Genomic DNA, 15,785 nt, shown 5'->3' with positions numbered 1-15,785 from the left:
GGGAAGGATAAATATTGACAAGATTGGGTACATTATGTAAGTTCCAGTTGTTGCCAAGGGAAGAGTAGGAACCATTTGAAAAGATGCTTCGTTTGTGTGAACTTCCAATGGAAAAATGCACTACATACATTAGCAGGTTCATTTAAGGATAAATAAATTCCATTTGCCTAGATTATGAAAGAGTTGCACTGTGACTATTAATTCACGGGAGACTCAATTTTTCAGAAAAGTGACACATCAACTGAGCCAGTTTTGTGGCTGTCCATGGTAGCCAGACATGCTGAACAAATCAGTTTCCTGCTTGTCCCACAAGGTGCTTGAAGATGTTTTAATTGCAGGCATGCAATACTCCTCTCTCGTTGAATGGGCGTCCTTAAAACCAAATTCTGGTTTAAAAAAAAACCACACACCAACACTCATTGATCTTTTATTCATGGAATATAAAAGTCTGGCACTGACACCCAAATTAAAAAACAAACAAACATAAAAAGCCAGCATTGCCACGAATCTTTTTTTAAAAAAATAACCACCCAAGCATTTCAAGTGTTGCTGTCTGGAATTTACTCCTTGGCTTACAAAAAACCCCGGCTTAATATTTTCCTCTGTGCAATTATCTAGCACACAGTTGACATAGTAACAACACGTTAAGCAATACCACCTCAAGCCTCTTAAATAGCAGATATAGTCAGTTCCATTTTGCCGGGACTGGGTTGAGATCATCTGCCTATTCAAGCAATGACCAGAGACTCCTTGCACAGCAGTACCCAAGCTCCAAGAACAGGAAAAGACCAGGCAATATTAAAATAATTATCACCTGTTTCCCCAGAATGTGGGTCTCCCCCCAGGAGTCACTATGAGGAATCTAACAACAATGGGATTAACTCTTCAGACATTTTGGATAAAATGTATGGAGTTTACCCCTTTTTTCCAACTACAAAGGATAGCTGCAGGAGTATAAGAGGTATGGGACACAAAACACTAACTACTTGCAGAGGTTTACATGTAGAAATATTATGTTGCAATGATTACTACCTTTCGGTGAAAATAATACATTTCTATGCTTAAATGCAAGAAAGGTGGTATCCTGAGGCTGTTGATACAGCTTTGGTTTTAAGTCATAATTTCCTAATTAAACCATTAAAATCTCTCTCTTTTTCTTTTTCTTTTTTGCAAGTAAAGCGAGTTCTTTATATGGAGAATCACCACAGGTACCAATCCCTACTCACCCTACTCAGTTCACTTAGCATCTACCAGACTACAGAAAAAGTGAGTGGGAGCAAGATAAAGCTCTAGGCACACTTAAAATTGGGATGCAACGGGGAGGGGGGGGAGAGAACAGTCCAAAAGCACTTTAACATGGCCATTTCACCCCTTACATCATATGCAAGCTCATATATAACTTTAACAGAGATAAGCAAGGAAAAGGCACAAAAACCCCCAATGATTTACACAGTTTCAAAAACCTGATGTGGTCTTCATCAATACAACAAACCACTTATCCTTTCCTTATGAGGTCGCCAGACTTTTTTTAATCAAGCTGCAAAATCAGCTTCGCTTGATCGTGCTTAATATCCAGCACACAAAAATTCTATTCCATTTCTACCATTTTGTTTCCATCAACTTAAAAAAGACAAGTTGCACTTTTTCACTTGGTTACGTTATAAAAACTGTACACATGTTCAGCATCTAGGTCCATCATGGAACTCTTTGGTGTCGTACTGTCTGGATTGCAAAGTCAAGGAGTTTTCGTTTTGGAAAACCCACACATACACAGTGGCAATTGCTTGAGAAGTTCCGGGCGTCTCCAAAGAGATTTGGGTGTGCACCTTGAGGCCCCTTCACGGCATCACTGCTGCTTCTTGGGTGGAACCCGGGACCTCGCAATCACAATGGGAACCGCCGCCAACAGAGCAATCAGTCCGGCCCAGAGAGGCCGGTAGAAGAGCCAGCCCACTGAAATGGTCAGCAGGGACAGAGAGGTGGCCAAGCAAAAGGCAAATGCTTTCAGGCCAAGGTTGACCAGGTCCCGGACTACTGGAAACCAGTCCACTATAGTGGGAAAGAAGAAGTAAACAAGACATGAAGCAGTGACACACTGGTGAAAGATCAGCATGATGACATATTGCTGCTAAATCGTGCTTTAAACCTAATCCAGCATTCTCATAAATCTTCTTCCTCCCCAAATTACCCACCACTAAGTCAGTAAAAAACAAACTTTGCCCTAATCCTCTGAGCACTGAAAAGCCACAGAGGACAGAAAGTTAACAGTGCAGAAGGACGGGGGAGATCAAAGCTCAGGTCTCCACTTGGGCCACGGAATAAGCTTGGGCTTGTCACTTGTAAACTCAAAGCATACCATATATGCCACCCTGAGCTCCTTAGAGGAAACAGAGGTGGGATACAAATGAACAAAATAGTTTCCAGTAAGTTTGGAAATCTGATTTGACAGGTGGTAGCATCCTCTGTATAGTCCCTGGGTATCATCTTAAGGCACATGAGGCCACCTCCTTGCCAGAGCTGAAAAGGTCTGGACCTGGTGAGCTCCCTGGTGGGGGACCACAAATAAGCGGCTCCATGATGGAAGGCAGGTAGGATATTAATGTAAGAAAAATAATAATAAGGCTGCCATCCCTAACTGTCCACTCAGAAGTCAGCCCTGTTGAATTGAACGGGTCTTACTCCCAGGCAAGTGGGGTTACGATTGCGGCCTAAGTCATCCGCCCACTTCACAAAGGGGGAAAGCAAAGCCTTGGAGAACCCAGAGTCTCATAAGAGATTATGCAAAAGAGGTAGGACTCGACATATTTTCTGTTGTGTGGAACATGGTTCTCATTCACTTCTGTTGAGTTTCATACCCTTACTGTAGCTCTGCTCGAAAACAAGAAAGTACCTTCCTTCCCCCTCTTACCACACCGTATTCTAAACTAGAGTGTCCTGTGAAAGCGCCTCCCTAATCCTGGGTCCTGGATCATCAGCATGAGAGAGAACACAAAGCACAGGAAGGGGAGAACTGAGTTACAATTCTTCTGTTAATGTTCAAGCCCAGGAGCAGGATCATGACACTTAGGGCTTTTTTTCCAGCCAGAACTCGCCAGAATTCAGTTCTGGCACCTCTCAGGTGAGCGCCATTGCCATTATAAGAAACAAGGGAGATATTCATGGTGAGTTCCAGCACCTCTTTTTCTAGAAAAAATAGCACTGGCTACACTATTATAATGACAGAGTTCCCTAGTACAGAAGTTGCTTGGATCCAATATATTGATAGCTAAATAAATAATAACTTGATAAATGCTTTAGTTATCAATCAAGTCAGGTTGCTACCAGCAAAACTTACCCAGGGTGTAAAAAATCCTGGTCATGAGGCTGATGCCTACAAACATAGACATCCATCCAGCTGCACGGAGGCCCCAAGTCTTCATGTTGTTACTTTCATGCTCTTTCTGGAACACCTCCTAAAATGTGTTCAGTGTTCAGTGAGTACACCAAGCTTTCCTATAAGACCCAACCTGCTACTTCTACACATCACCGTTCTGAAATTTTTATGCGTAAGACAATGGCTATGTTTGGATGCAACACGAAACCATGCATGAACATGATGTCCAAATGCAGCCGATATAAATCTATACACGCACTATTTACAATATTCAACAAAGATGGAAGCAAACAGCTGACTTTTTTTCCTTAAAAAAGAAGCAGTAGCAGCAATACTGACCTTCCTGCCCTTTGTAACACATAATGAAATAACATTCCGTTAAGTTGATCTACATTGCTAGATTATATCATTACTCTTTTGGGTCAGAGTGTGAGATAATCCTTGATTGGAATCATGCTGATCAAGTATGTAGCGGACACACCCACCCAGCTCCATCTAGCCTGGCCTTCCCCACCGCAGTGCCCTCCAGATGTTTTGGACTTCAAATACCACCAGTCCAGCTGAAAGAGATCAAAGTCCCAAACATCTGGAAGGTTGGCACACTGTGGAAGGCAGATCCAGCCAGACACACACACACACACACACACACACACACCTTCTGTGTTTTTAACAGATGGGGGTGGGCTGTGATTGGAGGAAAATGTGTGAAACAACCTGGGGGTGTGGGAAAGAGGAGTGGAGTGAGGAAGCTAAAACATATTGCTGGAACAGAAAATAAAGATACAACACCATGTAGCACCATTTAGTACAAAAAACCTAGACTTTTTTAATGCTGTATGCATTTTTTTTTAATCCTTTCTGGATAGTGTACCACCTCATCATTGTAAACAACTTCTCTTTCTGAGATAAAACTCTGCAAATTTAACAAGTCTGGAAAATTTTCCCTGCATTTGAATCAACTATTCTACTGGTCTTCCAACACCTCCAATGATTTCATTTACTGAAATGCAATGTTCCTCCCATATATCCTCCCTATGATAGAAAGAATTCCTGGCTGGCCAAGAGACCAAGGAGCAGCCATAGACCAATGATATGCAGAAACGCTCCTGCTACATAACTACTCCTATGACACCCTACCCTCCCTGCCAACCAAATTTCTCTGATTTCTTACTCCATCTACTACAAAGATTGACTCATCTTCACCTGGAAACAATGCCTAGACCTTGAACGGGTCCAAAACTGCGAGTGAGGACACAGTCACTGGCCCTTCTGTCCTGCTGCTCCAATGGTTCCCTTTGCTTGACATTTAAGTGGGGCAAGTACAGATGCCGCTCCCAGCCCGTGCCTTTGCCTGCATAGTTTGAAATCAAACAAAAAGGCAAAGGAAAGCACACACAGCTGAAGTCATCATGATGTCAGCTTATTGGCAGGTGGGCGGGGTGCAAATGAACCGCAGTGGTTGTGGGAGGTCAGGATCTGGCTGACCCCCAGTTCTCTGCAGCAGATGTAGCTCAGCATTTGTCTGCCTGGTAGTGGCTCTTCAGGGTTTTAGACAAGTCTTTCTCAGGGCTCAGCAAACTTTTTCAGCAGGGTTCAGCAGACCTTGTGGGGAGTCAAACTATATTTTGGGGGGGAAATGAACGAATTCCTATACCCCACAAATAATCCAGAGATGCATTTTAAATAAAAGGACACATTCTACTCATGTAAAAACACGCTGATTCCTTGACCGTCCATGGGCCGGATTGAGAAGGCTGCACCCAGCCCCTGGGCCTTAGTTTGCCTACCGGTGGTCTTTCTCATCCCTACGTGATACAGTGGTGCCCCGCAAGACGAACGCCTCGCAAGACGAAAAACCTGCTAGACGAAAGGGTATTCCGTTTTGGAGGCGCTTCGCAAAACGAATTTCCCTATGGGGTTGCTTCACAAGATGAAAAAATCTTGCGTCCCCCGGCGGGTTTTTTTTGCTTTTTTCGCCCTTTTCCTAAGCCGCTAAGCCGCTTATCAGCTGTTCCACTGATAAGCCGCTTAACAGCTGATCGCTGGAAGCCGCTTGACAGCTCTAGCACTAATCCGCTAAGCTGTCAATGGGCTTGCTTCGCAAGATGAAAAAACCGCTAGACGAAGAGAATCGCGGAACGGATTAATTTCGTCTTGCGAGGCACCACTGTATTGGTAAGGATTGGACTATGGACCCTTCACATGCAAATCACATACTCTATCACTGAGCTACAGCCCTTCCTCAAAGACACAAAGTCCCAAGAGAAAAGAAGCAGAAAGTAAATTGGATTCTGCTTCATATCTCACTTATACATACAAGGAGAAGACCATTCTTTCTCGTGTTCTCCTGTATCTATAACTCTTACCTCAGCAGAGAGCTCATCGGGATAGAGGATCTGCAAGATATCCCCAGCCTTGGTTCGGTATGAAGCCAACTGGTCCCCTTGTTGACGAGCAATTACTGTCACCTGAAAAATTCCAGAGTTGAAAATGAGAGTCTTAAAAAGAGCCTTGCATGTTAACAGTTTCATTACACAGACGTGTTATCTCCTCACACAGGGAGGAGTAGGAGAGATCTGGAACACTTACCGTATCTGCTGGACCCAGGTGGGATGAGTCTCCACTCAAACCTGCATAGAAGAAAGAAACACGAAGATCTCCTACCTGAAAGTGGGAGAAACAAACAAGGTAAAGGTGTTGGTAATAGAAGCTTCCCAGTGGAGATTTTGGAAATCTACAGAGTTCATGCTAAGTAAGTTTCCCAAGCGACATTCTTGCTTTTGCAATAGTGCAGAACTTCCCTGCAAGAAGCTCTCTCATGTACCTGAACCCAGCACTAAGCAGGATCCCTACCTCCGCCTATGTAAAGGCTGGGTGATCATACTAGATCTGAGTATTGTTCTCTCTTCACTTCAGCTGCTGTTTCACTGCAAATGGGTTTGTAGTTACCTGCTAGTGCTTTGAAGCCCCAATTTTGGAACGTCAAAGCACTAAATTCCTGATATCATTTGTGACATCAGGTGATTGACAGGTGGGCAGTCAAATTTGGCCCATTAGGCAGATTCTGATAAACATCTGGCCCATGCAGCCAAAAAGGCTCCCCACCCCTGCTGTATAGGATTGTAACCTTATAGGAACGAGAGTATATGACAAGACAAACAGTATATACAATATAACTGCAGTTATTAGTGGTGGTGGGAAGGCAACAGAGTTTTGAGTCAGTTTTTGAACTGTTAATTGTAAATTGGTTTCTTACTTCTGGACGTCGAGGATTCTCACTGTGAAAAAAGTAATCCCCTGAGCGGATCACATCAGCGTGGGGATCTTCCAGTTTTGCCAAGCTCATCTGTTTGAAGTTATCAATCTTCTCAACAAGGCCTAGGAAACAGAGGAGATGCTCTGTTCTGTGATATTTAACTACAATAACCCAAACAGACATTCTGGATATTTCTTGAGTGATTTCCGCTCTGCAGAGGTTCAACAAAACCCAGTTGGAACTGGAAACAGACTGCTAAAGTCAAAATGTCCTTTCATCAGTTTTTCCATAATTTACTCAATGTGGAATGATCTTAAAGCATAGTCTAACTACACCAAAACTAAAAGTTCTTACCTTTGGAAAGAAAGAATCTGCCCACTTGGACATCAGGAGCAACTGCAGTGAAAGTTTCAACAGCCATGGCACTGCATGGAAAAAAGTAATTGCAAAGTTTATTCCAACTCAATAGACACAATGGCACAGAAAGGATTAGCAAAGATTTCTATATAGCAAAACAAGCACGCCGTGTCAGGAAACCTACTCAAATGTATTTGCTAAGTGATTTACAATGCCATCCTTTTCTGATTGCAGAATACCTAACAGTATCTAGTTCAGGATTTAAGCTACAATCTTAACCCCATTTACCTGGGAGGAAGCACCACTGAATTCATTAGGACTTCTTTCTGAGTAGAGGTGGTTAGGATTGCACGGTAAGTGAATGAGCCATCATTCATTTCAACCCGTTTCATAATGGGCAAGGTTATTTGAGATGGTGAAATATGGGGCTTACCTAGGATTTTTATGACCAATTTCCCGATCAAAATTTCTGCTGTTCACAACTTCCGATTTCCATTCAGTATCTAAAAGGGAAACAAGAAAGTATATAGAAAAAGACACCAAGGAGATGTTAGTTTAGAATGCCCCCCTGCCAACTTCGATTTGCATACGGAGTACAACCAGAAAGGGGTACTTGCATACTAAAAAAGTGCGTAACAAATGGGATTGGACTATAAGCCAGGAAGTGAACAACGTAATTGAGAAGTGTACAGGGTGGGTGAGGGATCTGAACAGAACAAGGTTGTGTCTGCTGAAGAAGCTAAAGCAAGCCAACAGAATATGCAATGTGGAAGAATATGGAGGAGGGGGCCCAAATCTCATCCATTTTCGAGAAGGCAATGGAATTACTGGGAATCTTCAAGCCACAACTTTTAAGATTTCCTGAAAAGCAGACTCATTCATAGCATTTTTGAGCACTGAAGCCCAGGTAGTCTTAGCATAACATGCAAATCACTCATGCAGGTATTCCCCCCTCCCACAAAAATAAGGCATATTAGGCTTCAGCCACCTTTTGCCTGCCACATCTTTGTAGGCAACCCAACTGGATAATTATTCCATTCTGAGCTCCTTGAAGGACACACGAAATATAGCTGCAGCACATAAATAATGCCACAAAAGTGAAGGGTAAGGTTGCTGCCATTCTCCTGCCATTGTTTGACAGCTGCTGCATGGCAGAAATAAATTCAAGAGCGGCAGGTCTCGCCATCACTTTATGCAACAACACAGCACACCTTCCCCCACCTTAGAGCTGAGGAAAGTGATGGTGAGAGCTGTCCCTGTTGAACGTATGCCTGTCAAGTAGCTGTCTGAAGGCACAGTTACCAGTCCTAATGGAAGAAATTTGTGTGCTAGTCAACTTACTATATGAATATCTGGTTTCTTTTTTCACTTCACCATTCTCTTCATATTCTCTACGGGGGGTGGGGGGAGACAGAGAAGTTAAGCACACACCAAAGTGCAGTCCGCAAGAAGTCTATATTTCAGTGTTTCCCAACCGGTGTTCCGCGGCACACGAGTGTGCCGTGAGACGTTGCCTCGTGTGCCGCGAGATGCCTGGAGGGAGGCGGGCGAGTCGGGCGGCGAGAGGCGGGGCGGCGGCGGCGAGGAGAGGCCGCGCCTCCTGCTGCTGCCTGGCGCTCCTCCTCGCAGCCGGCAGCGCTGCCTGGGCGCCTCCGCGCGACTCTGCCTCGCTGGGTTTGGTCTCCCAGCAGAGACGGGTCACACGCGCCCCTCCCTCCCTCCCTCAGCCTGCGCGGAGGGAGAGCCAGAGAGAGGCATCGCTCCTGCGCGGCGGGAGAGGGAGCAGCCGGAGCGATGCCCCAAACGAACGCATGGGACCGGAGGGGAAATCCTCTCCGAGGCGGATTGAGCGCAGCTGAGAGAAGCCTTTCGAGGAGCTGCCGTGTCCCCTGGAAACCCCCTTCCCAGCTCTGCCTCAGCCGCCGCCGCCTCAGTTGCCGCCGTCCCTCAGTCCCTCGCTCTGCTGCCTCCTCCCACCCCCAAAGCTTGGAGGTTCCCCAGCAAGGGGGAGGGAAAAAACTTTCACTTTTGTGCGTCCCTCCCGGCGTGACGCTGCGCGCTGACGTCATGGGGCGGGGCTTTAATGGTGGTGTGCCGCGAGATTTTTTTTCAGTAAACAGGTGTGCCGTTGCCCAAAAACGTTTGGGAAACACTGCTATATTTGACACAGCTTTATTGTATATGAATCACAGAAAAAATGTTAGCAAATGCCAGTGTAGCATTTTAACTAATCAGGTCCAAGAGACCTTTGGTCCAACAGTGCTGCTTCTGTGGGATAATGGAAAGCTCTGTTTAGATCAGGGGTAGCCAAGATGTTAACTCCCGTCAACTGCGCACCGCTGAGCTAAGCTGGCACAGAGATGTGCCCTGCTAGCAACAGGAATGAGAGGGAAGCAATAGTTACAGATAGGTAGCCGTGTTGGTCTGCCATAGTCAAAACAAAACAAAATTCCTTCCAGTAGCACCTTAAAGACCAACTAATTTAGTTCTTGGTATGAGCTTTCGTGTGCATGCACACTTCTTCAGATACACGGAAGCAATAGCGAGGCTACTGCAAGGAAGGGAAGAGTAGAATATTCAGTAAAATGGGTCCAGGTTTGATGTAACAAAGGAATCTGGAGCAGTAGGCAAGATGCCAGCATCCACACCAACTGACTATTGTCTATTTTGGCACAAAACCCAGCCAAGGTAAGGTAGGGAGAAGGGTTGGAGGCATGAGAACCAGTGGTAATATTTTTCCTATAGCTAAGTGTCTCATACTTTCCGCAACAGAAGCCAGCTATAAACAAGTGACTCATAGTTCTGTGTTCATTTGCTCTTTATAGATTTGAATAATCAGTCACCATGGGTGGAAAGTATATACTGCATTCCAAAAGAAAAGACTTGACCAAATAATTGTTGTAGACCTCAAGGGTAGAGTACAGAAAATAATTACAATAGAAAGTTATGGGGGAAAGCTACAGGTGAACATAAAGCTGTGTTCTGGATTATAGAGTACAAGTCCCTATGCCCAAACACACGCCCCACTCCCACACATATGTGCCATGGCGGAGAAAACATTAATAAGTTCATCTTACTTGGAATCTTCATATTCTACCCATTGATACATCTCCACATTACGCTTCAGCTTGACAGCCCGGATAGAAAGTCCATAGCTGGGATCATATAAAGGCTATCAAATGCAAAACAAAGTTCCAATCAGGAGATCTGTAGTTTACAAAGGTTTCCCAAGACTTTGGGCGGGTGAAGAGACAGAGAAGCAAAAGGTACTACTTAAATCTGGGGCACAATGGCATGTCTACAAACTTGTTAGGTGTTGGGCGTTTGCAAATTAGAGCTAAGGTCCCTCAGAGTCAGAAATCTTCCTTAGTAGCCTGCTGAAAAGGTCTGACAAACGATGACTCTGCCCAAAGTTTTCTGCTGGCTACAGGTATTCCCAAGCCCCAGCTGGCTTTTCTGATTGGCCAGGGGTCCTACGTAAGCCCTATCAGGGCAAGTCAGACTCAGTTCTAGATAGGGTTGTCAGATAAAGTGAATGCCTTTTCAGAGAAGAACTGCTAACAAGCATGGGAAATACAGGAAGTACGCCAGGAAAAAAGCAACTTTTGCCTGGATTTTGAAGGACAACTTGATCGTTCTTAGACAAGTGCAAGCCAACTCCTAAGCCCATTTACTAACCTGTGAAATGCAGAATCCTAGCTAAGTGGCCTGACTGCCTGGCAAATGTCACAACTCATGATGCTACCACAGAGTTTTATTTTAACATACATTAGACAGCGGAGTTTGGGGTACCAAAGGGGCCCACACTTAAGCCTTACTTAAATGATACTATGGCATCATTACATTGTAATGCACGGTCTTACAAAGTCCTTAGCAGAGGACTTTTCTTACTATGGCTTAATAAAAGGATCTCGCTTTTGAGGTTGCTGGTAGCTGATCCCTGAAACACATCAGTGTAGGAGTGCTTTCAAACATAATCAGAGGAGCTTTCCCTCACTATATAGGCAGTTACCCAGTAAGAAAGGTTCTGAGCCAGAGGGCAAGATTTCCAGGCATCTAGACTTGTGTGTCATAGCACTGAGAAATTAACCTCTGTACTTTGCCCCCTACATAAAGTGGCTTGAGCCATAACTTTTGCAGCATTGTGCATTCCAGATGCTCACTCTTACATCTTTGATCACATTTGAAGTTGCAGATTCTCATGCGTACATAAAAAACCCCCATTCAATGGGGTGAAATAAACAAGCACAAGCTTTTTCAGGCAAGGCATGCAAATGTACGGGATAACTGAAGCAGCACTTTTTAAAAAAAAAACCACTGCAATGTGGAGGTGGGGGACGATCTACAAATTTTTCTGGTAAGGCCACTTTACTTACCTTTGAAGTTCTAAGGGGACCTGACAGGTGCACGAGTTTCCTGTCATTCTCTTGTAATACATTATGGATGTCGTCGAGAGGGACCACCAGAGAAAGCCCTTCTTCTAAAGAGGAGGCCGTCTTCAACGCTCGCCCCTACAGACGACAAAATGCGAGATGGGTGGGAGTGGGAAGAGCACACTTTGAGGCGACAACACAGTGGAACGTTGTGCTAAAATTGAGCTATAGAAAATCCTTGCAAGCAGAGGTGGGGGAGCTTCCAGGGGTTGCATCCCAACAGTGGGAAGAGCAATGGGTGAGTCTTATACCTTTGTGCCCTGGGCTATATGACAGCCAGGCAAAAGCCACATCCCAGTGTTCCCCAATCTCTCCACCCACCACTGAGGCAAGCACTCTGGTTTAAGGACACATTTCAGGCAAGCAAGAGCACTTGAATGGTAACAGTGAGGTGTGTCAGAGCTGTGTTCTGGGGAGAATCTGGATGAATTATGGGGTGACTTCAGGCTTGAGATACAGAGGAAGTACCACAGTTGCAGAGCAATGCAGAACCACCTAGGTAAAGGTAAAGGGACCCCTGGCCATTAGGTCCAGTCGTGACCGACTCTGGGGTTGCGGCGCTCATCTTGCTTTATTGGCCGAGGGAGCCGGCGTACAGCTTCTGGGTCATGTGGCCAGCATGACCAAGCCGCTTCTGGCGAACCAGAGCAGCGCACGGAAACGCTGTTTACCTTCCCGCCAGAGTGGTATCTATTTATCTACTTGCACTTTGACGTGCTTTCGAACTGCTGGGTGGGCAGGAGCTGGGACCAAACAACGGGAGCTCAACTTGTTGCGGGGATTCGAACTGCCGATCTTCTGATCGGCAAGTCCTAGGCTCTGTGGTTTAACCCACAGCGCCACCTGTGTCCCTGCAGAACCACCTACTCCCTTGTAATTCTGCCAGTAAAAGCAGTTAAGACATTTTGAAAAGGTCTGCGGGTGATATTCCAGATAATGGTATGTAAAGATTTTTGTTGTCGTTATTTCTGAGATGCAAAATTAATGCCAAAATTATGTTGTGAGGTTCTGGAGGCAAATACATTAGCACTTATCACAGCTTCACAAATGCAAAATAATTAAGTTAGGGCTGTAAATTCTTCAGAGGAAGCTTGAGCTCGATCTTTAACAGCTATTTCCAAAGGTAACTTTACTGAGCGAAAGAATACACTCAATAAAGTGGGCTTAGAAAGGAGCCCAGGAAGAGAGCCATAGTTCGGTGGCCCAGCACCTGTTTTTCCACCTAAAGGTCCCAGGTTCAGTCCTCAGCATCTCAAGGCAGGGCTGGGAGAGATTCCTGCCTGAAGCCCTAGAGAACCATTGCCAGCCAGTCTGAGTCCTACCGGGGATCCCCAAAGGGCCTTAATATTTTATACCCCTGAGCTACTTGAAAAAATAATTCCATCCTCCCTGCCTTGACTTACCTCATTGGTAAAAAGAACGTAAAAAGAGAGGGCAAATGCGGCAAGTCCTATGAGCATCCCTCCAGAAGTTTCACTGAGGCGCTCCAGAAATCCAGGCTTGCGCTCACTTGTAATTTTAACATGTTCTTTCTTGCTACCGGTGTCAGAAAACTGTTATAAAAGAAAAAACAAAATCAAAAGGAATTATTTCTGGGCAGAGTTCCTACCATGGCACACTCAACACCCAAAAGAGAAATCAGCAGGTTGGCGTCAGCCTCTTGACAATGTGTTCTCTACACAGACAGTTTACAAGCAATAGAGATCATATTTTCATATAGTCCATTAGTGCCACGAAAATAGGTACTAAAAATAGCAAGGATGAGATTTTCCCGGGGGGGGGGGGGAAATAGTCTGCTACAGCAATGGTGGTAGATACCAGTTTTTATTTGGCAAAAAAGTGATAAGCATAAGCTAAGAACCTACCTTGCAAGACAGCAATTCAGTTTCCACCCCACCCTAATGAATACATTATTAATGCTCACTTACAACTACCTATGCACATTTCGAAAAGGAAATAGCCAAGGCTGCAGTTCTAAGACTACTGACATTGCAGTGCTATTCCAGTCCATAAACAGAGTGGTCACTTTCAGCTCTTTTTCAACTGGAAAAAGGATCAGAATTCTGCAACAGTGAATATGCAACCAGCACCACTGAATGCAGGTAGCATTCAACACTTTGGCTGGTATGCATGAAGGAACACTTCAAGCAATCCTTCCCTTCATGGTTCTGGTGGTGGGGAAATACTTTGGTTTGGATTTTTTAAAGGTTAAGGGGGAATAAAGAAGCATGGAATGCTCAGTCTAAACATTCAACATCATTCACAGACTCTACTTCTCAACATGTGCTAGGGCACAGGACTAAATAACGCAGTTTAAAAATAACACTGTGAAGAGACACAGAAGGATTGTCAATTGCCCACACTGAAACACATTTTAGGGTGTGTCTACTCAAAATATTTTCTACAGGTGCCCATAGCAACTGGCTTTCTGAGCCAAGCAGACACACACTTGCTTCCCAGGATGACATGCAAAGAAGTTGTATGTGCACATGCTACTCAGCTAACTTCTGCTTGTTTTAACCACAGGGCAGAAGTTAAAACAAGACCATGCTCAATCATTGGTTCTGAAGAACTGATATCAAAGCACAGCTGGTAGAAACAAAACACAAATTCTTTAAAGAAGTTCAAAAGTGTTCAGTGGGGCTAACTCCCAAGTAAGCATGTAAAAGACTGCAGCCTTCGTCTACCAGCTCATTTGTTCAGCTTTATAGTTTTGCCCAGGGGATGAAACTTACCTACTTACTCAAAGTGTACTGACATATCTCTTCCTCCTTTTGTCACTGTGCTGCCCCATCTGGTGCTTCTGGCAACCAGGCTAGCATAGTTCCCTCCAGCCAATACTTTCAGAAGAGACCCCACTAAGGTGGCAAACCTATTCACAACTACCTGGGAGCAAGTCTCACTGAACACAGTGGGACTTACTTTTGCATAAACATTCATAGAACTGCACGGTGCATTTCACATGAGGTTCAGCCTACAGGTTTAATCTGTGGGTGGCAGCTAGCTTGGCTATGTATCCTTTTAGTAAAATTCAACAATTTTGCCAGTCTTCCTTGATTAATTCCTGATCGAGATCTTGGTGGTTGTTGAGGTTGTTGTTGTTTAATTAAATACTTGTTGACTGCAGCCTAGCGCCCTTTAATCCAGGCATAGGGAAACTCGGCCCTCCATATGTTTTGAGATTACAATTCCCATCATCCCTGACCAGTGACCACTGGCCCTTGTTAGCTAGGGATGATGGGAGTTGTAGTCCCAAAACATCTGGAGGGCCTAGTTTGCCTATGCCTGCTTTAATCACATTAAACCCAATGGTGTCGTTTTAACTGCACAGGCATATGCAAACAGAAGTAAGCCATGTCAAATTTGCCCTGGTAAATGATAGAATGTTTTTAGCATGGCTTCTCTCTTGCCTTTTGTCCATTTACTTAAAAACGTTGTTACTGTGGGGTGGAAAGTAGAAGCGAGTCCCCTTTAATCTGAGCATGTGCTGCAGCCAAGGTAAGATGTATGTTTGTACTTGTACGCACTGGAACCCAAAAAAGGTCCGTTTTCAAACTTGGTGAGTGACAACACCCTGAAACAATTCTTAAGCAGACGCCCTTTTCCAAGGGAATAGCTGCGCTAGTTGTTGGCAGCAAAGAGCATGCAGAGTAAGTCACACAGCATCTTGAGGCACATGCTGGTTAACAACGCCTAATGTCTCAGACTCAGAGGAATCGGTATTTCCGTAGCAGTAGTAATAGAAACCACGGAGGAGAAAACGGTTCCTCTCCATTTTAAGTCCTGCAAGCAGCATCTATTTAACTTCTCCCCATCAGGAAAAAAAAATATAAAAGAACAGCTGTTCGTTCCCGCGCTGACAAGCCAGCTGATCTCACGCTATCCGATTCTGTGCACATTTACTCGGAAGTAAGTCTCGCTGCGTTCAATGAAGCTTGCTGCCTCCCAAGCCAGAGTGCGTAGGATCGCAGCCCCGGGATGCCCGCAAGTTTTTGGTGTGTCTCAGCCCGTCTCTAAACCCGCGAGCGTAGAGATCTAGTTGAGATCCCTGCCTTGCAAAGAGAGGTTGGGCTACAGGAGCCTCGGGGTCCCTTCCAACAGAACAATTCCATGATTCCTAGGGCCACCTTTAAGGAAAAGGAGACACACACTTACATTTCGAGACATCTTGAGCTTGCGAGTCTCTAAGCTCCGCCGTAAGATCCTTAACACTGGAAGGAAAGAACGGAATGCAAATCCTCAGGAATCCCCACCCAGGCAGGGGTTAAGCCGTCACTCCCACGGGCTGCCCCGCCCCTCCGCTGCCGAGCAGGACGCTCGAGGCTGTTGCGCGTGCGCACTCCCTCCAACGAGCTTTCGCGGGCAT

General features: G+C 45.0%; 1 protein-coding gene across 1 annotated transcript; it reads right to left on the bottom strand.

Moving 5' to 3' along the window:
* Window positions 1–414: 414 nt before the first annotated feature.
* Window positions 415–15,726, bottom strand: TMEM43 (transmembrane protein 43). The gene is made up of 12 exons (XM_081902996.1): window positions 15,575–15,726; window positions 12,823–12,972; window positions 11,363–11,497; window positions 10,064–10,158; window positions 8,328–8,377; window positions 7,420–7,489; window positions 6,984–7,054; window positions 6,630–6,751; window positions 5,963–6,037; window positions 5,740–5,841; window positions 3,335–3,452; window positions 415–2,049 (listed from the first exon to the last, which is right to left on the bottom strand). Exons 1-12 carry the CDS (start codon window positions 15,584–15,586, stop codon window positions 1,847–1,849), a joined length of 1,203 nt encoding a protein of 400 aa, XP_081759122.1. The 5' UTR covers window positions 15,587–15,726; the 3' UTR covers window positions 415–1,846.
* Window positions 15,727–15,785: the final 59 nt, after the last annotated feature.

This window comes from Podarcis melisellensis (genome assembly GCF_964234715.1).
Source record: "Podarcis melisellensis genome assembly, chromosome: 2".
NCBI lineage: Eukaryota > Metazoa > Chordata > Lepidosauria > Squamata > Lacertidae > Podarcis > Podarcis melisellensis.
Note: the sequence above shows the minus strand (reverse complement) of the source record. Positions and strands in the feature narration are given on the sequence as shown.